The sequence below is a fragment of the Grus americana genome, chromosome 5 (genome assembly GCF_028858705.1).
Source record: "Grus americana isolate bGruAme1 chromosome 5, bGruAme1.mat, whole genome shotgun sequence".
Classification (NCBI taxonomy): domain Eukaryota; kingdom Metazoa; phylum Chordata; class Aves; order Gruiformes; family Gruidae; genus Grus; species Grus americana.
This window is the reverse complement of record NC_072856.1, coordinates 20,236,244-20,261,955: the sequence shown is the minus strand read 5'-3', so window position 1 is coordinate 20,261,955 and position 25,712 is coordinate 20,236,244. Positions and strand designations below refer to the sequence as shown.

The window sequence follows — 25,712 nt, the reverse complement described above, 5'->3', positions numbered from 1 at the left end:
AAGAGAGGTCAGCACAGCTGTAGTTCATTCACAACCTGTTTCTGGACTCATGAGGTGGAAGAGTAGGCAGGGGGATATTTCAGGCTGTCAATATCAAAGAAATGAGCATTTATAGAAATGGATTAACAGTTACTAGTTATGGATGTGTGAGGGTTGGTTGTTTTTTCTCTCTCCTTACTACCTCTCTGCTGCATCCAAGTGCAGAATTAGTGCCGACTGCAATTTGGTGACTCAACCCATTCTGATGCCTGGGTCCCTTTCCTCTATTCAGGTTGGGCAAATAACGTTGAGTCTGTAATCATGCTTGAGAGCTCTTGCTATTGCCCTAGATATAGGGAACTGTAATGATGCTTAGATTGGCTTAATCCAATTTGATCTGAAAACCCACTTCTCTGAACAATAAATATTGCGTGTGTGGGGTGGTATCCAAGTGTCTTTACTAAATCAAAAACCTTTTTGGGATCAGTGGATGAAGCCTTTTTCTTTTCAATGTGTACCACTAAATACACAGGATGTGCAGTATGGTTGAATTAGCATTACTATGGGAACCGTAACTTTTTGCATTTCCTGACCTTTATCCATGTAACGCTAAGGATTCATTAATGTGGCTCCAAAACACTATTTTTTTGTGTGTTTGATAAGCTTTTTTGTTCCAATCAGCACTAAGAGAAGCTTTATAAGGGACCCCAAGAGAAGACTAGAGACAGGGCAGGCTGCAAGGTGCAGAAGAGCAGTTTGCTCCCTTTTTTGTGGTGTTCTAGCAGCATCCCAGCCAAGACCATGGTTCAGTGTTAAGCATCACCTCTGCAGCAACCATAAACAAAATGGTGAGTAAACTCTCCTGCTCAGAAGCAGCTAACTCACTTGGTCTGGGTTTGTTTGGGTTTATTTGCCTCAGCTGCACAGCTAGAGCCTTCCCCAAAGGATGTGCGGTCCTGGGACAAAGCTGAGCCTGTGAGGAGTGGAGAGGTGATCATCCTCGTCTAAGAGGAGCAGAGCTGCCCTCTGGCAGCACAGAGTCCTCCCAGATGGCTCAGAGGAGCTTGCTGGCTCCATTAAACCTGTATTAAAGACAAGCCTGATGGTTTGTAGTAATCTTCATTTCCATTTTTTAGTCTGGGGTTTGAAATAACCATCTTAAAATACATGGGGAAGGACTCACCTTTACCTTTGTTTTCTGCAGGTCCCATTATCACTTGCTGCTGGGGGGATGGGGCTATTTGTAGCTCCTCTGCAGGTTGAGGAGGTCTCTGCTGTTCAGTTACCAGCTGGAGTCTTCTCAGTGGGAATCAGTGGAAGAGGAGTTTTTTCTGTCTGTAGAGGCTGGGCTTGCCTGCTCATGACTTGTACAGCGAAGCTTGTTTGCTGGGCAAATATTATCCTTGTGTGTTGACAAGAAGAGGCATTTGGGGCAGGGGTGAGCAAAGAGGACAAAACCATACCAGGTGATGAAGAGCCAGCCTGCTAGAGTCTTCACAAGCTCTTTTTTTCTTTTCTTTGTCAGTTTCCAAGAAGTCCTCAGGTCTAACTAGTGGGAGCTGACACAGCTGAGGGCAACTTCATACTCCCTGGAGCTGCCATTGAGCAACAAATCCCCATCAGCATCTCCAACTGCAGGTGGGGGCTTTGCTTCCTTTTGGTGGTGCTGTGGGATAGAGGGTGGCATCTCTGGCTGCTTTAGTGAGAAAGTCCTGAGGTGTGCACCCCAACCCTGGGATGTGTTTTACAGTGCTTTGGAAAGATGCTTCTTACAGTGTTGTCTTGTGCTTTACTTTTCTTTTTTCCTAAGCTCTCTGCGCTTCTCTTTGTGAAACAGGTTGCCAGCTATGTAAAAGTGGAATTAAACTTGGGGCAGGATTCACAGGAGTAGTTTCCAGTCCTACCCTTGTTGAAATCAGATGTGAGGTAGTCAGTGAGCTACCTACAAGCACAGCTAGAGTTTCTCAGGGAAGGTAAGTTTAGCATGAGACAAAGGATCATCTGCTTTCTTACCACTTCTTCCCCTCTTGCCTAGGGCAGCTCAGAAACAAGCTCTTCTCCTTCCCAGCTGTGCACAAGGCAGGATTACAAGGAATTTACCTTGGGAGCTTAATGGCAGGTTTTCTTGTGCTGCTTTCTGAACCAATGGCTACTAGCCTATGTTGGAGAGGGGATGAGATGTGTAAGGAGCATTGCAAACCACACCTCCTAGCTTGGACCCGCTCTGATACTCTATTTACAGTCGCAGTGTTCGTTCTCTACTAGCTGTTTACTGTGGAATATACTGCCAGTTTCAAGGAAGGGGAGTGATTCTGTCCTGCTGCTCGAGGTATTTGGGGACACCTCCAGAGAGAGAAAACAAGGTTTTGTAACAGGGTGGAGGGGAGGGAAGAAAGTCTTTCTCTTCTGGGCAAGGAGTTATTTGAGCAGAAGGAAGTCTGAACAAGTTTGTGAGTTGCTGTGTCTCAGCAGAGTTTCTCCCTAGGAACTTTCTGTTCCGACTTCCTGCTTTTGCTTTAAAGCAGCAGAGTAGAAACGGGACAGAGATTTACGGAGTGCAGTGGCATTGAATATCACTACAGAAAACGGTTGTTATTTCCCCTGATGGAAGACAGAAAATTTATTGATTGGTTTTTAAGAGCTGGAGGTGATTAATTAACAGGTGGTTAACGCTTCAGTTTGGATCACCCAATGTCTTTGCAAATGTTGAATTGAAGAAACTTGCTCTCAGTTCTGATGTCGTTCTGCAGGTTGCTTACCCAATTCTAGAAACTCATTGATTTGAGAAACTGCTGATTTAGAGTAATAGCTGCAATGGTCATATTTTTCAAAAGTAAAGAGGAAAAATACATGCTTAGAATATGTGGGATTGTGATGTTTTCTTATGAAATAGATGTCTTGAGCTGATTCGATTAAAACCTATGGATTTTTTGCTGCATACTTTGTGAAGACTTAGAAATTTTTCTTTAAAAACATTTGTCAGGAAATTTTCCACTATCTCTCATGAGCATACCTATTCCCCGCCCCCCATTTTCTGTAATCCTACATCAGTGTTGCTGCTGTGAACTTCTGACTCAGTGACAGCTTTTGTCAAAGAGGGAAATTTCCAAGCCCCCAGTGATTTCACCTTTCCCAGAACAGTTGTAGAAGTTGAACAAAAGCACCTCTCAGACAGCATCTGTTTCCAAGTTTGCTTCAAACGCTGTTCCTTATGTTGGTTGCGCTAAGCTGTGCCTGGTATGCAGGGAACACGCACCCTTCAGTTGCATGTGTTATCCTGCTTTGTGGAGGAGCAGTTCAGGGCTTGTGGCTGCTCAAAACATCCTTTGGTTTTCTGTCTTGTAGAAATATGAGGCTTTTAGTATTTGGTTATGATTGTCCCCCCGAATGAGAAGGGGAGAGGATATTTCTGATCGAAATATGAGATCCTGGAATTCTGGATTGGACATTCAGACCGATCCTCTCTTCTTTAGGGAGAGGGAATGTGGATTTGCTGGATCCAAGACTTCACCTGTGGCCCTCTGAACGGTCTGACAGCTAAGAGGTGTCTTTACTCAGGACATTGATTTAATCCTTTTCCAGTGCACAGATTACACTGGCTTTTCATGAAAGGTATTTTGCATAGCACAGCCAGCACCTCCTTAGCACACAGGAAGGGGTGAATCTTTCCCTTTATACTTTATATGGATCCTTAGCTGAGAGCTCACCAAGTGTCACAGATTTGTGCATGTGGCCATTTTCATCTCTGTGAGGCAGAGAATGGGTTAACTGTCATCTTGGAAATTGGCTTCACCCAGCTGCCTTGGCTCTGTTTGTTGTTTTAATAGCATTTGCAGAAAGGTCAAACTGTCCATGGGTCCCATACATTGCTCCTGGGCAAAACCAATACATCAGCAGCCACAGAGAGGCTTCTCCAGGGACTTGTGGTGCCTAGAAATCCTCTCCATACTCACTCCTACTTGTTAATATTTGCAAACCGTTTTTGTTCTTTAAGTGCATCTTGCAGATTCAGAGTAGCGAGGTAAAGTTTCTCCCCCTGGTCCCAGAAAAGGTTATAGTGGTGAGATGACTGTGTCCAGGTCTCAAGAGACTGGAGGTGAATTTCCTGGGATGAGGAAGAGATGGCTGAACTTCACAAATCCCCCCTGCAGTTGTAGCCCTCTGGATAAGGAGATTTCAAGTGCTGCAGAGAACTTGCTGACTCAGCTGGAGAAGAAATCATTGTCTATCACATGTATTCAGTAAGCAGTATGGGTGGGTGCTTTATCAAAAAGAAGTTTCTCCTTTGAAAGGGGATTAGGTGGTCTGATGTTCCAGTTTGTATTTTATCTGTGCGTGTGTGTGGCAGCAGAGCTATTTGAGGACAACATAAGGCTATGAATTTTTGTTTGTATGAGGTTGATTTGAAGATAAAAGATCTCAATCAACAAAGATAAGGCTCTTGTCCCGCTTCTTTGAACTTACACCTGTGGTACTCCAGGTGAGATGGGATTGTTGCAGGATATTTAGCCTTTGCGCAAAGAGGGCACTGAAGCAGCTGAGGAAACCTTGCAGCTGGCCAGGAGGGGCTTGAGCTCAGGACAGTGGGTGGCTGTTGGGAAACTTAATGAAGAAGTGACAGATCAAGACTGGGAGCCAACTAGATGCGGCAGCCAACACCTTTCTCGTTCAGCATCCTGAGGTTGCATGACAGAGAGATCATCCCCCACAAAGCTAACACCAGTTGTTTCCCTCTCTTACAACAGAGGTGAGAACTAGTGAAAGAATGCCTAGAGACTCTGCTGGATGAGTGTGTGTAGGTAACAGCAGCCCAGGAGGGTTCCTGCTGAGGTCAGACAAGGTGCATGGCTGTCATAGAGAGATTCAGCTTCTTGTTGGAAAGGAAAATCTTTGTTCTGCTATTACATAGACAGCTAGAATCTGAGGACTCAAAAGGGAGGTCTGAGTTGAGTTCAGCACCCAAGTGATGGGTCTGATGGCAGGGATAGTTGTGGGAAGAAGCTTGACCTTGGGCTGTTGGAGTACCAAGTCCAGTTCCTAGGAACATCTTTGATGAAAATGCAGTAAATGCTGAGGTCCTTTTGGCAGAAGACTCCATGTGCTTTGAGGGTGGTTCCTGCTGATGAGAAAGCAGCCTCTATTTATGCTGAGGAATGGCCGGGCTCAACCAGCACTTTCTCCCCAACAGCAGCTAAGGGCAGATACCCCAGTCTTCCCGGCATAAATGTGTAACGATACTTTCCTGGTACGCTCTTTTGGCAGTTTGTGGCTCAGAAAATTTTCACCAAAACAGACATTTTGTGTAATAGTCCTTTAGGGACAAATTCAGGGAAGAAAAAACCAGCCACTTCTGCAGCCCATGAACACCTGTGACATCCTCAGCATCCCGTGTCAGTGAGTCCCACGCTTTAATAGTTGCAGACAAGTGCTTCCTCCTGTTTGATGTGCAGCTGCCACCACCCAGTTTTATCTGAGGCTCCTGTATTCTTTTCTTAAAGAAGACAGTGACTGGCGATAATTCTTCCCTATTTCTGCCATTTGGGAATTGGTTATGTGGGCAACTCCACAAAAACCCAAATTTTTGCATTTGAAACTTTGTGCATCCATTAGAACCTATTACCTACTTATTCAACAAATGGCTGTTTTTGCATGATGTAATTTTGCCCTTGAAGTACTTTGAGGACACTGATGGGGTGTGTCTAGCTCTCCACCAGCACAGGACTGAGGGATGCCTCCTTTCAGCATGAATTTTCTCTGCAGGACACCAAGTGTGGTTGTGTTCCTGAGGGCAGGTGAAGAGTCTTGTGTACCAGTGGCTCAGCTGCTCTCCGGGTGTGAAAAGAATCTCCACAGCAGCATTTCTGCTGACGTGTCCTTGCTGAGCTGCAGCAGCCAAGGTGGTGCTCGTCATGTGCTGAGCGTTCCTGGATGACATCTTTGCTGTTCAATAACGGGTGGCATGAGCCCAGCAGAAGTGCACTGACTTCTGATTGTTGTCTCTGGTACAACCTGCTCTGCATGCAAGTGTTCCCTTTGTAAAGGGGTTGGTAAGGCAGGAGGAAATCGCCAGTGATGTTCAATTAAACAGAGAAGCTGCCCTGGATTTATGTAATTTCCTGTAAAGACTATTTGAAGAGCTTTGAATGCCAGCTTAGATCTGGAGCTTGTCTTCCTTATGGGGTGTTCCCGCATGCTGCACCACCCTTTGGAAAAGAGGAGGAGAGATCTTTGCTTGGGCTCCTGTGCTCAGTGTTCACTTTGAATCAAAAATGATCCAGTGTGTCTGATGTCAAGTGCCAAGTCCTCTGTCTTCTCTCCTTTTCCCACATCTGGGCTGGCAAAGAAAGTTTGTTTGCCACCCGCCTTGCCAGTAGGTATCACCAGCAGAGCAGAGCCCTTACTTTGCGGTCAACATACTTGGTGTTAATGCAGGCATAATTTTCCTACTGATTGCTGAACTCAAAGCAGCATCTACCTTCAACTTCACATTACTGTTAGCAGTGTTCAGCTAACGTGAATAAAGGCTGTACTATCTCTTCACAGCTAAAATATCCTGTCTTTCTCAATTATTTTCTTGAGCTGATTGCCTCTGTCCTCTAATGACTGCATATTTGTGGTAGAACATTAACAGCGGTGGCATCAGTGGGAAACTTGATACTGCTCAGAGCCTTTTCTACTTGACTAATATTTACTTACTTATTGCTGGCTAACCATGTCCTTTGTGGATGTGCAGCATGATCTTCAGCCTATGGAAATACAATGAATTCTTCTTGAAGCCAAAGGGCTTGCTATTTTTTCCATTCCATGTAAGATTAATCCTTGTGTTGGATTGTATGAGATGTTGCAATGTTCTGTTCTGTACAGTCTCTTTTTTTTTTTTTTTTTTTTAAAAAGGTTCAGGAAACCTGTAAGCTTTTATAAAGCAAAGGAATTTGTAAAAATGAGTTGGTTTTAAACTAGCTGTTGCTATTTGTCATGTCTTATTGCAGGTGTCCTCTTTATTTTCTGAAAAATCAGCTGTGTGATAGTTATATTGACAGATCCAAGACCATTAGCTGTTTATGGAAAAAATGTGTTTTGGATTTTGCTTTTAATTGTTGAGAAGTAACTCTTGGCACAAATATCACTAGAGGAAAACCTGATGCTTTGTCTCTCCACTCCCCAAGCAAAACAACCCAATAAAGCCAAAACCCCAATTAGTAGGAGCAGTTCCAGTGCAAACATGTGCCCTCAGTGTTTGCAGTGCCAACGCTGTGACACTGTGCCAGTGTGAGAGAGCTGCAAAGTGTCACTGGCTTGCGATGGGCATAGCTGGGGGATAGCACGTGGGTGTCCGGATTTGTGGCAATTTCTGGGGGAAAGAATATTGTTTTGGTATGTCATGGATACCTGCCTGTGTTGAAGACTTATTACATTGATGGTTCTTGGCATGTGTTGGTGCCTTCTGTTGTGTTGTTGAATCGGGAAGCATCCATGAGTGTAGTTTTAAGAAGTTTATTTGTTCACCTCTTGAAATAAAAAAAAGAGAACTGTTAACAATCTCAGGCTGCTTGCAGACAGGAGCATGGAGTTGGCATGAAACAAGTTTCTCCATAGCAAGTTTTTTTGGCAAAGATCAAGAAGTTGGTACGATAAGTCATAAAGAAGTGTTCCTTTGATGAACTTTGGTGATGAACACAGTGAATTGCAGCAGAGCACCTTTTTTAAGGTGTATTCAGAATGATTGAGTCCCTTGCAGCTGTCCTTGTTTCTGGGATATACCTCTGTATCTTACTGGCGTATCCCACGATGAAGTCATCCATCGATACTGCAGCATGCGTTAGCTCAGGGCTATCAAGCTAGGCTAATCTCCTCCTGAGTAAACACCATAAAGGTTCCTGGTTTTGTTCCTGTTCCCTTAAAGGGGTACAATCAAGTGCATGCAATTAAGAGAGACAGAGAGAGAGTGAAGTGTAGCTCTAGATACTACACCTGATTTCAGGCTCCCTGCCCAGGGTGTGTATGGGTTTTCTTAGCTTTTTTTTTTAAAGGAAAAAAAACTTTGCAAAACAATTGATGTTTTCATATTTTTTCGGTGTATTTTTTTCCTGCCATTCCCTTTGGGAAGGGAGAACCCAACAACCACCCAAACAAATTCCAAACAATGGAAACAAATTTCCTAGAGAAGGGAAAGAGCAAAATTAATTTTTGACAAAGTACACTGAGAAATAAGTATTTTCTTTTGGCTCTCCTCCCAGCCTTTTCAGGCACTATGGCAGAGCCTTTTAAAACAATTTCCACTAAATGGGTGCCTAGTTCCCTCTGAGCAGCTTTTGGAAATTCAGCCTCTGTGGAAGCTAGTTTGACACGGAGTCAGTGTTGTTCCCTGGGAAGGCCTCTGCTCTGCCTTCACCTCGTCAGATTTGTATGGCTGTAATGCATTTGTCAATGCATTTAGAATATGTGCTTTCTGCATAATTGTAAATATGTGCATTTGATCACTGAATCTCACAGTACTATAAAATCTGGGCTGTGTAGATGTGACTGTGTCCTACAAGGAGCACCTTTTTAGTAATTATTGGCTTTCAAAACATTGGAGGAGAAGGGAAAGTAGAACAAACAGAGAAAGTGGCATATGTTTGATATAAAATAGTATAAGGACCTGTGAAGCTTTTATTGCCCTTTTCTTTTAAAGTACCTGTTACTCAGCTGCTGCTGAGAAATGCTGCCATTCCATGAAGAACAAATGCTTTGTACTACTGTATCCTGGCATGCCCCTGGCATGCTTCTGCTGTGTATTTGTAATTTGCTGAATTAACAGGCTTCTGCTGCAGAGATCCCTTATCCCAGCCCTTCATTTCCTTTTCTTTGTGTAATGTCCTCTCGTGCACAGGGTCAAACCTGTCTCATTCATCGTGAAGAGCATGATCAATGCACAACTAAACACCCGGTGAATTCCTTCCCTTGAAGTTGTAAGAGACTTTTTATCTGCACCAGGAGTAGAAGGGAAAGGGTGTGTGTTCTTCTGATCTGTTTAAATAAATGGCTTAATATTTAGCTTTAGTACGAGGGTGTTGTTTCTAATAATACTGCCTTAAGCAGAGATATGGGAGGATGTCTTTTGGGAAACTTCCCAGCAAGTATCTGAGCACTTGAGTTTGTGGTACACCTTGGGTACCTACTGTGTACCTGTAACGATTCTTCTTTAGTATTCCCTTCTACCACCATGTCACCAAAAATTCAGTGGTACAGGAAAGCAAAAACTTGCTTTCCCTTATAGCTCCACAGGACCCAAACACCGGACTTGCTCTGTAATCCTGGGTAAGCCACTTAGCCAGTTGTGCTTAGTTCTTCCTCCTTCGTTAACTGTTGATTCATTGTATTGCATTGGGACAGGATTGCTAGGAATGCTGTGTATTCAGTGTGTGTACAGCGCTCTCCAGTGACTGGGGTCATCTGAGGACCAGCTGTGGAAAATTTGGCTGCGCTCCCCACTCATCCTTGTCATCAGGCTGTGGAAAAAAAAAAAATCCACCCAAAGTTGTCATGCGCATACAGTGGTCACGGTCACGTAGATAAGGGCTTGGCTGCTGATAGCATTTTAGCCATGACTTTTCTTTACCTCTTTAACACTGCTTACTGCTACAACAAGAAGCTTTCAGAGACAATAAATTGGAAACCATGCCACTGTTACAGTACCTTGAAAGTGGGATCTCCCCTTTCCAGGAAAGCACCTTTGGTCTATTCTTCTATTTGTTGAAATCTGCAGTTCCTCCAAATTCTGTGTTCACGTCTTTCATTCTTCAGCTTCGAGGCTTTGAAACTATTTTGATGCTTGAGTTTCACATGTAATTATCAGTCTCCAGGAACCAAGTCTTAAAATAAAGTGCCAGCTGTCACAAGCATCAGAATCAAATTGGAGGAGCTGACAATATATAAGCATAGACAGGTGATGTGACTTACCCAGGGCCATGTGGCAAGCTGAGTGAGGATTAAAATTCAGGTCTTGTGATTTCCCCAAAGAATGCCACGCCCATGTGATCTGGATGACTTTCTGGCACAGCTTTGCACAGGCCAAAGTGCAGTTTATGCCTCAGGTGGTTAAAATATGCATGTAAGACTGGTCTGAGTTACTGCTGTATAGAAATGCAAGACCTGGTGTTAGCTGTCTTCACTGGCAGTTGAATTTCCTGTTCTGTGCTGTGTCTGAGAAGATCTGTGTTTGCTTTCCAGGCTCTGGGAAAGTTGTCTTGCAGGAGCAGGTGAATTTTTGCTTGCTGGGCCCCAGGACACACCGTGGCAGGAGATATCTGGTGTAATCCACAGGCTTTCTCTTGAGCTCTGTATCAGGTTGTTCAGGTGTTGGACACTGCCCAAATCTGGACTGCGCAGTATCAGAGCTGACCTTGAGCACAGGCAGCCAAACCCCTGGGGTGGGAAGAAGGGGCTGCAGAAGAACATTACACACCGAGGCTGGCCAGGGCAGTTGGAGCCTGTTGGTGCTCCCATGTCTCTGGCACTTCCATCTTCCTGGTAGATCTCCCAGGCCCAGTTTTTGGCCTCTGCCAAAGTTCCCAGATGTGAAGGTGGCAGGAAGCACTTGTTTGAGCTGAAGCTGGGACCCTGTCTCTTGCAGAGTGGGTGCTGGTCAAACCGTGTACCCAGAAAACTGGAATAGTCCCATGAAGTTTTGTCAGCACCCACTGGTTACAGCTGGCGCCCCACTTCTATCAGCACATCCATGTGAACAGTGAATGTTTTCATACGGATTCAAAGGGAGGCTGGACAAGTATCTTGGAAGACAAGGGAGGAACCATGTGGGTCAGGAATTACCCCAGGCTGACAGTGGCTGGAGGCTGGCAGATCTCTTCAGGGAAGCCTTCTCTGTGCTTGTCCTGCTGTTATTCTTCTCTCACCAGCTATTCATGGCCACTGTTTGAGGGCAAGATGCTGGGCTAGATGAACTCTGGGTATCAGTCCCCAGTTTTAGTACTGTAGTGACCTCAGCCTCTTTCAAAGTTGTCCTTCAGTGATGTTCTGCGTCTTGCTGATGAACTTTCTTTCCCACTAGTTTGCAGTGATGATCTGTAACTGGGGAAGGTATAACAGCACTTGTTAGACCGAGATCTGCTTTGTGCCTCCTCTGCATTTATGCCATGCAATACCCTTACAAACAGGGATGGAGACAAAGAGCTTCTCAAAGGCCTCTGGGAGAGAAGTCCATCAGAGCTGTAGCGTATTTTGCTTACTGGGACTCCCTCTTATTTGCCACTTTGTTCAACTACAAGTGCTGTCTCACCATTGACAGAGACACATCTGGCTTGAAGCCACTTGTAGCAGCTTCAGCAAGAGACCCTGCACTCTGAACATTGAATTAATGGGCTTGGTCTTTCACATGTGAGTGAAATCCTTTCAGACTCTTGTCCATGTCAGGCTCCTAGCTCTTCTAATTAGGAGGCTTTTAGCTCAGCCAATGTTTGGGACCTACAGTACAGCTGGACTTTTGATAAAATGAGGAGATGCTAGAGGTAGTGATGTAATGAGTCCAATTTCAGCTTGCAAATGTGTCTCCAAGAGAGAACAGAACATCCTCCTCGTATAGCCTTTTGTTTGCTGCAGCGGAGCTGGGGAGATGTCATCTGTGTGTGGGTTGCTTTGGGTTTTGAAAAAGAAATGATGAAGCCGCTAACAAGAAAGTAAGATCATCTTTACTTTTGGGGACCTCAGTGTCTCTTAGGCAGCTAGAGGGATGTTTCAGAAAACGTATTTTTTATTTGCACTTTTTCTTATTGTGCCCGTTTTCTGCAATTCTGTCGTGGCTCTTGCTTTGAACTCCCGTTTCATCTCCTCCCCTGCTGCTGCTTGCACTCACCATCTGGTACAGGGTGCTGCTTGTGCTGAGACTGTCTTAGTGGCAGGAAAGAGTCTGGCAAAAAGCTTCAGCAAGGTGGCCTGTAGCAGCCAATAGTTATCATTCATCAGTGTGGCTATGTGATTCCTCACTGCAATCACCTGTAAGATCTATGCAGCATAAGATATTTATGTCTTTTATCCTTTCAAGGCCAACTTTGCAACTTTTACTTGAATGTGAAAAGTAAGCTGGAGTTCTTTCCGACCTCATTACTAATAATGCATACAGACTTGCCATCAGAAGCAAGCTGACTGTCCAGGTAATGGATAGAATGAAGCTTTAGTCTCCAAATTTTGCTGTGTTGCCTCCATAACACAAAAAAAAGCTTGGTAGGAGGGTTTGTTTGAAAAAGAGCAAGAGAGAAAGACACCCCCACCTTCTCTCTTTTCATGCTTTCTTCCCTCCTTTCCTTTGCAGTATTCCCCAAAGCTTGTGGCTCGCTCTGTGTCCATTTCTTGCCAGGGCTGCCTGCTTGACTAGAAACATATAATAGTACCCATTTATAGGTAGTTTTATGCAGAATTTCAAGTAAGTATCTTCTCAAGTGACACTAAATGGAGATGCCCTGAAAAAACACTGATTTGAAAGGGGGACTGAAGCGTTCTTCTTGTTCTTTGAAGCAGAACCACCCTCTGGCTCATGAACCAGCAGTAACAAATGGAGTCAAATAGCATGGTGCATAATTGCCTTCTCCTTTTGTGTCAGCTTCATATAGTTCTCGCATGTGACATTCTTCCTGGCCATCATGCTCTTTATCCTCCCGTTGTATTAAGAGTGCAAACAGAATTAACTTGTTATCACAGCATCTGTACGTGGCTTTTAATTTCTTGGAGATTAAAAAGAAAACAACCAACCCTCAAGCCCTTTTTGTCTAGTACTGTTTAAATCTGCTCTCAGCCTGCTTGCACAGCTCACTTCTGCCCTGCAATGCAGAACACGAATCTGCAGAAGGAGAAGTCTAAAACAATCAGTGCAACAAGGCTTAAAAAATGTGGTGGTGTTGCTGAAGAAAGGCTGGAGAGTGTTATGTGGCATCAGTAAGTCAGAAGGTGGGTTGGGGTGGGGATGTGTGTACAACATCTTGACAATCACAGTGCTGTGCTTATAGGGGTGCTCTCGTTCCTAGCCTTTTTGTTTTAGGTACTTGTAAGTAATGGGAATTATTTTCTTTGGCCTCTGAAATGTCTCCATAGTTGTGTGGTTTCCTTCCTATAAAGGTGAACATTTCAGATTAAAATTCTGTTTGGCAGCTTATGAGCTCTCAGAGGCTGGGAGGCAAGGGGGGCAGGAGTGCCCAGCTTATTAAATTTTTCCCAGTGTAGGAATTGTCTGACCTTTCTTTGTGCTGCAATAACATGAAAGGAGATGGAGTTACTATTTGGGAAGCGTTAACAAGAAAATGTCAGAGGTGGAAAGCCAGCCAGGGGACCGAGGCAGCAGAGGGCTGGGAGAGACATTTCTGCTCTTTCCTCTGTCACTTGCACAGATCTTCCTCCTGTCTGCCTTTGTCCCGCACTGGGTTCTTGCAGTTGTGATGCAGGTTTGGTGTTCAAAGGTGGTGCAGAAAAGCAACAGGAGGATGAAAAGCCCATGTTATTACCAGAGGAACCAAGACCAGAGAGAAGCATCCTGGTCAGGGGATCCAGAGAGCTTGCGCAAGAGCTGGGAGCTGGCCCTGCTCGCAGTGTTTGAGCCCCCTGTCTCAGCTGATGTGGGACTATCACTGTGCCTCCATGCAGATTTACCTGCATGCTTTAATATTCTCTTCCTATCCTCTCATCTTTGCTGAAACTTTCCCTTGGTACCTGGCTTTCACCAGCAGAGAAGTCTGACTGCCCCGTAGGTCTGAGCCAGAGGAGGAGAGATAGCGAAAGAACATTGTTGCTCAGTGCAGGGTCTGGAGCCCATCACAGTGTCGAGGGTTACAGCTGTGTGGTAGGCTTGGTTACACCCATGTTTTGTACAGTGTGTACCTATGTATGGTGTGTACCTCTGACACAAACTCTCTGCACAGTCTTCCTCCCCCCCGCAGTAACAGATACAGATGCTGAATATTGTTCTTTCAAACCTGCAAGGCACATAACGAGGTGTAGGGTGGAAGTGGAGGGTCACGGTTGACTGGGGTTTCTCTGTTTCCTGCCCCGCAGTTCTTCTGTTTGCCCCTGCCCTGGGGGAAAAGACTTTGAGAAGATGGAGAACCAGAGGGGCGTGCTCTTGGGATACGTCACCTGGGAAGGAGAAGAGGAAGGGGATGAGGAGGATGGGGTGGCTCCTGGTGCTTCTCCTTCCAGCCAAATGAGCGAATTGGAAGATGTGCAGGTGGAGATGCTTGAGAAGGCAAGGGAGCTCTTCCAGCTGTGTGACAAGGATGAGAAGGGCTTTATCACCAAGGTGGACATGCAGGTGAGGGAAAAAATCCTTCCCCTATCCTGGGAGGAGCTGTAAAGTCGTGGGTGGCAGAAGAGGCAAGAATGTGGCATGTCTTTACTTTTGGTAAGCATGGGTGTGCATGTGGACTCTGTCTCATTCAGATTTCTGGGAGCCAAGCTCTGTCACAGCCAGCTGCTAGGAACCAAAAATCCCAGCAGGGCTTTGGACCTCCAGGGAATTCCTGGGACAAGTGGGACTGCAATTCCAAATTTTTAAGGAATGCATAAAATAAAAAACATTTGCAACAGTTTCTACAAACATTAAGCATGCAGTAGATGGGAAATGTTGGGGGAAAAAGTCTTTGGTTTAATTAAAAAAAACCAAAACAAAACAAAAAAAACCACCACGCCACACCTCTTCCCCCCAAAAAAACCCTCAACCCACAGTCAACAATGAAAAAATAATCCACCAATCTCTTAACAAAAAAAGCTGTGTCACTTTGTTTCAGTCATAGCTAAAGCCTGATCTCAAAAATGCACTTTAGGCCTGATCTATAACTTTGCTCTAGAATAACATGGCTTGCTGCTTTATCTTAAAAACAGTATTTGTTAACAGAATCTCTGTAGTTCTTTGTGAGTTTTGTTTTAATGGTTTATCAGAAAGGTTACATGCAGATTGTTTTTCTTCTGTCTCATCTCTCCCTCCATCTATAATTAACACTTGGCAGGTCCATGCTGGTTTAATTATTGACTCACTGTGTTTTGGGTTGTGTGATGCCTAATTTTGTGCAGTTATGTTAATAAATATTTATTAAGATTTTATCTACAGTTGCATGTTTAACGGATAGTAATGAGGTTTTATTCTACACCTCTTGTTATTTGGAAGCTTCGTCAGGTGCACCGCCACACTAGGTGCTCTACACATATATTATAAAGGGAAATATCTCTGCTCCTTGTTTATGTTGCGGGAATAGTGATATGGTCCCAACAGGCAGAAGATGACAGAAGAAAGCTAACTCTCTGTTATGGACTGAATGTTTAGTTTATGATCTGCAAGACTTCCTGTGAGAGCTGGGAACTGAACCCAGACACATCTTTTGCCAAAGAGATGGAGCTGGTGGCTGATGTGCCCATAGGGAACTCTCTTGGGAGCAGCAGTGGTCACAGGAGGCTGGCAGTGCCCCAGGGGGGCAGCCACCTTTGGGCAGGGCTTGAGCAGGGATGGATGGAGGGAGGCAGGCAGTGAACTAGAGGCAGCAGTTCTGAAGTGGGGAAGGAAGAGGGTTGAGCTCCTTCCAAACACAATAACCCAAAGGTCCCTCTCTACAGTCCTGGTTGAATCATCCAGTAATGGAAAGCATTGCCATATCAGTGGGTCCAAAAAGGCTTTTGTGTCATCACTCAGCTCTAATGGCAGGCTGTCACATCCCAGCCAGGATGCAGTGCTGAAAGGGTACACCACTGTGGGCCAAAGCTGAGGATGGCAGGGACAGGAGCTAGTCACAGGGAAGACTAGAGTCATGTCTTAATTTTGTTCATTCTTTTGTCTGCAGCGGCTCCAGAGTGAACTCCCCCTAACCCTTGAACAGCTGGAGACTGTTTTTGACAGCTTGGAACAGAACAATAATGGATACCTGACACCTGTGGAGTTCAGCATGGGACTGGGTAAGGACTTACCGTGGTTTTACCTCAGCCAGCAGCTAAGCACCATGCAGCAGCTCGCTCACTCCCCCCCAGCAGGATGGGGGAGAGAATTGAAAGAGTGAAAGTGAGAAAATTTGTGGGTCGAGATAAAGGCAGTTTAACAGGTAAAGCAAAAGCCACAGGCGCAACCAAAGCAAGACAAGGAATTCATTCACCACTTCCCATCGGCAGGCAGGTGTTCGGACATCTCCAGGAAAGCAGGGCTCCATCACACATAACACTTAACTTGGGAAGACAAACACCATCACTCCGAACACCGCCACCTTTGTCCTTCCTCTTCCCCAAGTCCCTTATAAGCTGAGCATGACATCATATGGTATGGAATATCCCTTTGGTCAGTTTGGGTCAGCTGTCCTGTCTGTGTCTTTCTCAACTTCTTGTGCGCCCCCAGCTATCCCACTGGTGGGGTGGTGTGAGAAGCAGAAAAGGCCTTGACTCTGTGTAAGCACTACTCAGTGATAACAAAAACATCTCTGTATTATCAATGCTGTTTTCAGCACAAATCCAAAACATAGCCCCATACTAGCTACTATGAAGAAAATTAACTCTATCTCAGCTGAAACCAGGACAGGACTGCACAGAGGCAGAGGAAGGAAAAAGCCTACCTGTGACATGATGCTTTATGTTGGTAAGAAGGAAAGCACAGTGGTTCTGCTGAAGCTGTACCAGCTATGCAGGGCAATGCCCCATGCTTATGTGAATATCATTGGAGAAGAGGTGTGTGCAGTTCTGCTATCCCCCTTCCTGAGGCTTTGTGTTGCCTTCTTCCACAACTGTTACCTGCCTACCTGGTAGAGCTAGCTTCTGAACATCTCCTTCTGGAGATGGTACATACTGCAGCCTGTATCTGGCCATGTGATTCACAGTTGTTCATCTGGATAAGGGCTCTCGTTGGATGAGGGGACAGAAATATGCCTCTTGGCAACCATCTCCAGCTGATTTATGCTGTGCTGTTCAAGGATATTAGTAGGAGTCCTGTTAGTAGGTTAGCACACTGGCAAGTGAGCTTTTGTTTTCCTCTTGCTGTTGCCTTTTCCAGACACTAGGAGAATGCTAATCTATACCAGAGTCATCATCCAGCAGCACAAGCAGTGCAAGAAGTGTTAAGGAGGAGAACCATAGCACTAATAACCTTTGCCATGGGTGCTTACTTGCCTTAGCTGGTTGTAAGCTCTCAGAAAATCTGCACCCTGTTAGCACCTTCCTCAGACATGTAGATGTGTTAATGGGATTGGGTCAAAGCAAGTGAACACAGGTGGTCTAGGGTTTTCAGAAGTGATTGAGGAGGCTCTTGAGTTGCAATGTCCTGACTGCTCAGATTGTGGTTGCTCGTGGCTTTCTCACAACTTGGAGGGAGAGGGGTCTTTTTGGTCCTTCAATATAAATGGCCAGAAAAAGCCAGCCCTTGAAAGAAGCTGTGAAAATTTCCTCCGAATAAACATGGAAAGCTGTGTCTTGGACCAGCCTCTTCTGGGAATGTGTTGAGTGCTTGCTGACTATGCCTGTTTCTGCCTGTGGGCGTGAAGCCTTGTTGGCTGGTTCTACTGCCTTTGCCAGAAACAAGAGTCATCTTGGGAGTGATGGGCTTTCCTGCCCAGTGTTGTGTAGAAGGTGAACAGCTGCTGTTTGGGCACCTTGGCATCCACAGTGCCCTCTGTGTTATGACTTGCTTATTCCCAAATCTCATTGTTTGAGGCATTTCTCCCAGCCACAGCCATAGATGGACATCATGAGGGTACCTACCTCACTGCCATTGCTGGAAGAGGTAGGCAAGATTTTTCTGTGTCAGCCACCAGTTGTCAGGTACCACCTTGTGTTGGTAGCCTGGCTCTGTGGGATTTGCTCCAGTCTAGGCAAAACACTTAATTTCTGCATTTCTTTTCTTTGTGGTTGTTCTTTGCATTTGGCTTCTTTGAAATCTTTGCCCCTAACTCAAGAGTCTGGCCTGGCTTATTGCTGTCTTCCTTCTGAGTGTGCAGGGGGGGGAAATCAAGGGAAGCAGTTCCAACTGCAATCAACTTTGCTCCTTGAGAGGGCTCCTTGCATGGCCTCTGGGAGGTTACAGGGTGCATCTGCACAACAGACAAAAGAGCATACATTTAAAATGTTCAATTTAAAGCAGTCAGATCATTCTAGGATGTCAAAACAATCTTCAGATCATTCTCTAGTTTTCCCAGCTGTAATAAAGACAATGAGACATAATGACTCTTTCTTTAAAGCAGACATCCAAAGTGCCTAATCTAAGCCCATCTCCTTAATTAACTGCCTGAGCCTCAGGTTTTAATCTGAGTAGGGCCTGTATCTCCACACTGCAAGTTTTTTTTTAGAGCACATTTTAAGAGTGGGAGAGAAGCTGCTAGGTTTTGGACATATGGAGCTAAGTAGCGGTCAAGTTAAGTGACTCGAAGTACACAAATAGCAGATATTTTTTCCCCTTAGAGCAGCTTCATGTTCTCATCCATGCTCTCAACATCCTTGGCTCCTGGCCCTGTAGCTGGGATGTCATTTCTTCCTTTTGAACCAAGCAGATATGTTTTGGAAAGGAAGAGCAGCTGCTAATGGAGGTCTGACCTCTGTATACAGGATGGGGGCCTGCGTTTTGGATAGGATTACTTGATTTGTTTCTTTGAGAAGAATTTGTTCCTAGCACCAGTATCTGTCACATGCCTTGCGTAGCATGAAGTTCTCATGGCATTAGTGTCTCAGCAGGAAACAGGATCCAGATAGCTGGAAGCCATCTGTACGTGGGATGGGGTGGAGGGGATGTTTGGAGGCTAATTTCATTTTGTTTAGACACCTTATGCAATTCTAGCTAGCGGCAGTCCTTGTCCCATAGCACTTGAATCAGAACAGATGTAGCACATGAGAAGGGAAGGGTGATGATCTCCTCCTCACTTTTATTTAAGCTGGGGAAGTGAGGCATGGTGCTGTTCAGTGCCGGGCTTGCAGTCTCAGAGGGAGCTTGTGGGATCATGGGCAACTGAACCCACAGCACCACTCCATGGGCGTGAAGAGACCTAAAGCTGCGTGCTTCACGTGGTGAGAATCCAAGGCCGTAGGTGGTAGATCATCTTCACACAGATGTCAGCAGAGCCCTAACAGTCTGTTGTTGGGCTGAGAGCCAGTTTCAGTCCCAGCATTGCAGACTCGATGCTGACACCACTCAGAACATCAGAACAGAGGCTCTTCACTGACCAGGAGCTGTATTCTACACCAGCAGTGTGCAGGCAGCTTCTCATGGAGCTCTGCTGGGCTGCCATTTAAATAACAGCTTATTGCATGACATCCAATTTGACTTTCTTTATTCTCCTTCTTTCCTTCTCCTTCCACCAGGAAAATTAATAGGCATTGAATTGTGTCAAGGGGCTGGGAGAATGGATCACTCCAGACACGAGGAGACCTTTGAGTCAGGCTGGTCAGATGACTTGGACCCAGCAGATGATGATGAAGAAAAACGATTCTGTTCCATGATGGAGCAGCTCGGAGCAGCCCACATGTTTGAAGAGTAAGTAGGGGAGTCACATGGCATTACTTCTACCCTGTTTTGATCTTGCAATACCAAAATTTCAAAGTACCAGCAAAGACCAAAGAGGTGAACTGAGCTGCTTGCTCTCTGAAGCACTGCTTGAGCTTTCTGTACTGCTGTCTTGGGTTTTCATATGCTGGGTAACAAATGCAGTGAAGTCCGGGTTTTCTCATCAGTTTACAATTACTTTTAGTGCAGTGTTTTTCACAAAGAGTTTCCCAAACTTGAGTTCATAGTACAGCTGTAAAACGTAGCACTTGGTGGCATGGAAGCCCATCTGGACGCAGCAAATGAAAAGAAGCACGTGAGGGTTAGACAAGGTGAGAAGGAGTGTGCTGTCTGTTCCAAAACGGTGGGTGACTGCTCACATATGTTCAGACAATCTTAGTTCCAGGAGTCTCTGTGAAAGATCTGTGCTCAAGGGGGTGTTTGGGACTGGGCTGATCTTGAACAGTGTGAAAGGCTAAACTGGGCAAGGGATGCTCACCTGAGCCCTGAAATTTGATATTAATGCCCTTGCATGTGGTGCCAGTACAGTCTGCTGGTCCCAGTGTCATCCAGCCTTTTTTTAGGGCCTTCCCAAGTGAAGTGACTCTTACTGATGCACATCTCCTGGGGCTGGGGTGCTCAACAGCATCTGTGGCAGCCCTTGTTTTTTCAGGTATTGTAATCCAACAGTGCTGCCAATTTGCGGGGAGCAGCCCGGACAGGATTGGAGACAGAAGCTGAGAGGGAAGGAGTTTGCTGCTCTCAGAGCTGCATCTGTCATGAAACAGATTTTTTTTTTTTGTCTTGTTTACATTGTGATACGAAGCACCTGCATGTTTCTTTTAATGCTAAACAACTTCTGTCCTGAAAAAATCTGGAAACCTGTTATGCCTCAAATAATGGAACGAGACTGTTAAAGGCCATATTACTGTTCTGGAAAAATAGCTTCTGCTGTTTGTAACTCTGCTTTGAGAAGCATCAAGTCTTAAAGTGGAATTATCCTGTGTTTTATTTTGACTACTTGTAATTTTATGCAATGAGTTTAGTCATGTCATGCCTTTGTGCTTAGCCAGCTTGTAAAGAAATAATATTAAACATAAGCTAATTGGGGTCAGAGCAGGAATTTGAACTATCTTCACTGTTTTTGCTAGAAAGAAATTACTTTGTTTATTAACGGGACTCAATATGTTCTGTTATCTAAAACATGAAGGTTTGATGAAATGCTACTAACTTTTTCAACTTAGGACAGAAAAAAGAGGCTATTGTGCAATAGTGGCAGGAGGAAATGAGCTTTTTGGTTGTTTTTTTGTTTGTTTCTTCACAAAGAATATTAAGGGAGACAAATACATAGACAAAAATATCTATTTGAATGATGTCTATAGGTATATAATTCTGTACGTTTCAAAGCAGTTCCTCCAAAGTACTTTATGGATTTAAAAAAAATTTAAAAATAATAATAAAAAGCTCTTCCCCAGAATGATGCATGAAGTGATGTCTGCAGGCTTATAAGACTCTCTGGGAAAGAGTAGGTTTATAAGTGCTGTGTTCAAGTTGTGACGAATTAAACGCCAAAGCAGTGTAATCATTGTAGGTTCAGAAAAAGAAGACTTTGGGTTTCCAGGGCTTCCTCCATTATTATCCTGATGTGACACCTGGGCAAATTTGCTTTTGTTTGTGCCTCCATTTCCAAACTTGTAAAATAAATAACAAGGACAGTAGCATCCACCAGTACAGTCCTGGTGTGAGAACAACACCTATGTAATGTGTGCTGAAATCCTTGGGCTATAACAGTTTGCTGCTTGACCATAGCTTACAGCAAATTTGCTGAATATTCATGTCCTCGAGTCTTGGTTTAGACACCAAATGTGTTATTGCTGAATACTTGAAAAAGTAATCATTCCAGGTTTGCTTCCTAGATGACTTTTCCTCTTTCAGATTACTTCTTTTATTTTAACCTTGCAGTAGATGTCACTCCACATGCATGCTTCGTCACTGTCCAAGTTCCCTCTTTGCTATGATGGTGTAATGGAGGTCATCACAGGAGAAGGGCAGTTTGTCTGTCCTGAGTGCATGTTGGAGTTGAAGCCACAGTTCATAAGATGACACAAAAACTCATATGCTTTCCTTCTCTCTTGTATGCTTGCTCCAGTCCATGTGAGATTCGGGAGCTCTGGGGTCGGCTACGAAAGGAGCGTCCAGAGCTCTTATCCAATTTTGAAGAGTTTCTGTTGCGTGTTTCATCATACATAAGGGAGATGAATCATGAGAAGGAGTCTATGGAACAGGCATTGAAGCGGTAAGGAGAACGTCATGGGTATTTGCTGTCAGGAATCAGCTGATGCTTGGATGCTGCCTCAAACGCAAAGGAGAGACTGGATTACAGGACACAGAGATTTTTCTTGCTGTAATAAAATTACTCTTTATCTCGATCTGATCCCCATGGGTTTGTTTTGCATTAGTGCTCACCCGTAAAATTTTATATGGTTAAAATTCCACTCAGTGCTATACAGCTGTTGGTGGAAATCTGTTTCCACCCTCCTCTCCTGTTTTCTTTCTGTATTCTCTTTCTCTCCCCTGACCTGTGCGCACCCTGCCTTTTGTAGGAAGGAGACAGACCATGACCGAGAAGTCAGATGCCTGTATGAAGAAATGGAGCAACAGATCAAAGCAGAAAGGGAGAAGCTGATCTGCCAGGTACCTCATCTCTCTTGGCAGAAAGTTAAACTTTCTCTGATCTGAAGCAGAGGTGGCGGCTCATCTAGCCAAGGAACAGCTCTTACCATGCTGGGTGTTGTATGCACAGCTGTGTATCTTTACCTCTGCAGGAAGCACTGAGGCATGACAGGAGTAACCTGCTTCAGAAGGAACTGTGCAGCAAAGAGCAGGAGCTGGAGAAAATCCTCTACCGCCAGAAGAAGGTAACAGGACCCAAATCCTTTCTAAAGAAACATGTCCCCTTCTACTGTCTTTCTGCTAAGGCCTTTTCTGACTGAGAATGGTTTTCATCTGCTGAGAGTTGGTACTAACTAACCTGGTACTAGCTAGTCTAGTTCTCTCCTGTCTCTGAAGGTGTTGAAGTGGTTTGTCAAGTGATTTGTTTGTCTTCAACCGAAATGTCTTCCTGTGAATGTTTTGTCCATGCATTTTATCTGCTTTGTTTTGTCTTGGCATAATCTTCCTATCAGTTGTACAATAACTATTTGGCAAGGAAGACTGGGTAAAAATTTGTTGGTTGTGAGTTTAGAGCCTTTTGTGGTGTGTAAGAAAGCTGTGTATGGACATACAAGAGCCAATTTTCTCTAGTTTGTGTTTTCTGGCTGCTCCAAAATAACCCAGAGTGAACAGTTGTGTGACGCTTAGAGCTGTACGTACTGTGTATTTGCATTTCAGTACCTAATGACATACTGAATAATCAGTCACATAAAAGATCAAAGCAGAAACTTTCCTTTAGCCTGCCATCCCTGGCATGGACATTTGTGTAGGACAGTCCATTCTGGATGTCTTTTTACTTTTTGTCTGAAGAACTGAGACATGACCCCCACAGAAACAAGTCATGGGAGGTACCTGTAAGATGCTGGCAACTGGGGGTATCCAAGTTGGATACCTAGCTGTGATGTGGATGAAACAGGACAGAAACTGAAATCATCAGCTCATTATGCAGCAGCTGGAAAAGCCAGCAAAACTTAGGTGCCATCAGGAAGAATATTGAGAATAAGATAGACAATGTAATTTTCCTGCTGCCCACACCTTTGATGTGGCTCAACTGGTGTGTGCAGTTCTGGTCTCCTCTAGCTCCACTTGTGTCCTTCTTGACTATGAAGGTACAGAGAAATAATATGATTAAGGAAATGGAGCATCTGCCTTAAGAAGAGGAACTGGGAAAGCTTAGATTTGATTTTGGAAAGGGGAAGGCTGAGGGAAGATATGAGTGAGCTTTATGGACTCAGGAAGGTGGTAGATAAGGTTCACATAGAACTGTTATTCCCTAAATCCTGCAACAGCAGAGGTGAGGGACATTCTGTGAGACCAGTATGAATTTGATTTAGAAGAACATACTTCTTTACATAGAGATTAGCGCTGGATTTTTTGCCACAAGAGGCAGGCAGTATCAGCAGTTCAAAAACATATTGGACAAACAGACAACAGATTCGTAAATGTTTATTAAAAGGAGGAATAGTCAGGGATGTGACCTCTAACATCCCTAGTCCAGGAACCATAAATGCTAGGGGGGTGTGAGGGGAATGGACCATATTTAGATGTCCAGGCATGCTCTTCCTAGGTAGCACCTCCTCTTGCTATGGGTCAGGGCAGAATACTGGGCTACATGGACACTTATTCTTACTCGAATGGTCATTTCTGATGCTCTTAACTCTTAAGGCTTGTACTAAGCTATGTGGATAATCAGTTCCCTCTTGTGGTGTAAGACCAGTATTGTGATCGTGCTATTCTACGGTATTGGTTCCAAGTACAGACAACATAAATGGGAGAGTTGTGCGAGACAGAGACTTCTCAGGGAGGGTCAGGGGCTTTAAGTAAAGCTTACTGAAAGATGCAAAGGTTGTGGGCAGCGGTTGCTGTTTCATATGCTGAGTCTCAACTCCACTGCTCAGCGTATGTGGTCATGCTCAAATTTTCCCAGATGTCCAAAGGACTGGAAGTCTCTAGACAACACTGGGTGTGACTTGTGCTTGTAGCCTCAGCGAGGGAGATGTGGGGCTTGTGTTTCAAGGAACCTAGGAAAGGTCAGCTCTGTTCATTCCTGCTCATGACTGTTTTATGCGTGTGCTGGCAGAGAGCAGGGTAGCAAGAAAAAAGCCCACTTTATCTTTTTGCCACAGTGTGCTGCTTTACTTTCCCTTTTAGAGTCTATCTGAAGGTGTAGAGAAGGCAGGCTTAAGGTATAAATGGGTTGCCACAAGAGTCCCTGCTCTGTGGTGAGATCACATCTCTCCATGTCCGTGCCTAACTTTCTATGTGGCAAGTAGTTGTCACATGTGGTATTTAAAGGGCTAACCTTAGCTCTGTGCTCAAAAGTTTTGGGAACATTTAGGAAACGTGATCTCCTGTCCTGTATTCTGCTTGTGCTGCTGTTTCTAACACAACCACCTAGCCTTGAACCCTGTGGAGGCTGACTCTGCCGCCTACTACGCTGGTCAGAACTGGTTCCTGGTGCTCCCCTCTGGTTGCAAGCATGGATTGTATAATTTTATTTTGGGGCTGTAAGTTCTCAGATGGTTACCACAATTTCTGTGTAGCACCAGCTTCAGCAGAGGGCCCTGGTTAGCTGGTATGGCTGGCTAGATACCAAAGTGTCAGTATGATCCTTCTCGAGATGCCCTACTGGTCATCTGTGATGGGCAGGTTTGACTGCTGCATCTGTCTTTGACTCTTTCCCAGATTACACCAGCCATTTGTGAGGAGTCACATCACTGGTTGAGTACATGACAGCAGTCTTTGAACTTCCCAAATTAGGCTTGATAGTTTTGCTGGGGTCTTGTGCTGTCCAGAGTGCAACTGTGTCCCAGTGGCATTTAAACAACATCTCTAGCCTGAGGTCCTGTCTCCAACAGTAGTAAAGGCCACCCAATCACTTGACTTTCTGGGTATAGTGTGAGATACCCCTAGCACCTTAATATATCTCCCTTTTGGCTGCCATGTGCTCAGGAAGCCCCCAAACTAGAGGATGCATTTCAACAACTGTGCTTAATAAGTCCCAACAGACACACCCCTGCTTCCACACAAATTTTTCCAGTCCTCCTTTGGCCCTCGTTTGCACTCTAATTTCTGCAATGCCTGACAGCAGCAAACTCCTCACGCTGCCTGAAGCACTTCCCTAGCTATGCCTGACTAATTGCATTGCTCGCTCCCCAGTGCTGGCATGATGAGAAATAATGGCTTCCAATTCACCTTCTTGGTGCCACTGGTGGTCCTGTAGACCTGAGTTGTGTTTACCTCCCTTCCGCCTCGTTGTTTACATCTGCTTTTTCAGCCTGTTTTTACAGGCATGATTGTAGCACAAACCTCTTCCTCTCTCTGTTTAACCCCTCCTCCTCTCCCATTGCAGCTGGAACATCAGCTACAGTCTTTGAACTCAGAGCAGCTGGAGACCCGTGTGCAGAACGAAAGGCTCCGACACCTGAATGAAAACCTGCTGGAAGAGCTGGAGAAAAGCAAATGGGAGCTGGAGGCAGTGAAGGGGCAATTACAGAAGCTCCAGAAAGAGGCCCAGCTTGAGCAAGAGCAGAAGGACAGGTGG

The 25,712-nt window shown here is 44.8% G+C and overlaps 1 protein-coding gene across 13 annotated transcripts in view; it reads left to right on the top strand.

Annotated features, from left to right (window-relative positions):
* The window catches only part of CRACR2B (calcium release activated channel regulator 2B), a 51,832-nt gene that overhangs the window by 5,607 nt on the left and 20,513 nt on the right, over window positions 1-25,712 (top strand). For 6 of the 13 annotated variants that reach the window (XR_008577189.1, XM_054825863.1, XM_054825864.1 and 3 more), the window contains exons 2-11: window positions 661-827; window positions 1,184-1,417; window positions 1,505-1,617; window positions 14,017-14,272; window positions 15,792-15,903; window positions 19,276-19,447; window positions 21,606-21,752; window positions 22,060-22,150; window positions 22,282-22,374; window positions 25,521-25,708. Coding sequence is in view for 12 of the 13 variants with exons in the window: in XM_054825863.1 (XP_054681838.1) it covers window positions 14,060-14,272; window positions 15,792-15,903; window positions 19,276-19,447; window positions 21,606-21,752; window positions 22,060-22,150; window positions 22,282-22,374; window positions 25,521-25,708 (1,016 nt within the window). In the remaining variant the exon portion in view is untranslated. Of the gene's footprint in view, window positions 1-660; window positions 828-1,183; window positions 1,418-1,504; window positions 1,618-2,195; window positions 2,309-14,016; window positions 14,273-15,791; window positions 15,904-18,819; window positions 18,982-19,275; window positions 19,448-21,605; window positions 21,753-22,059; window positions 22,151-22,281; window positions 22,375-25,520; window positions 25,709-25,712 lie in introns of those variants that run through there. The other 7 variants (XM_054825860.1, XM_054825866.1, XM_054825859.1 and 4 more) reach the window with 7 other exon arrangements.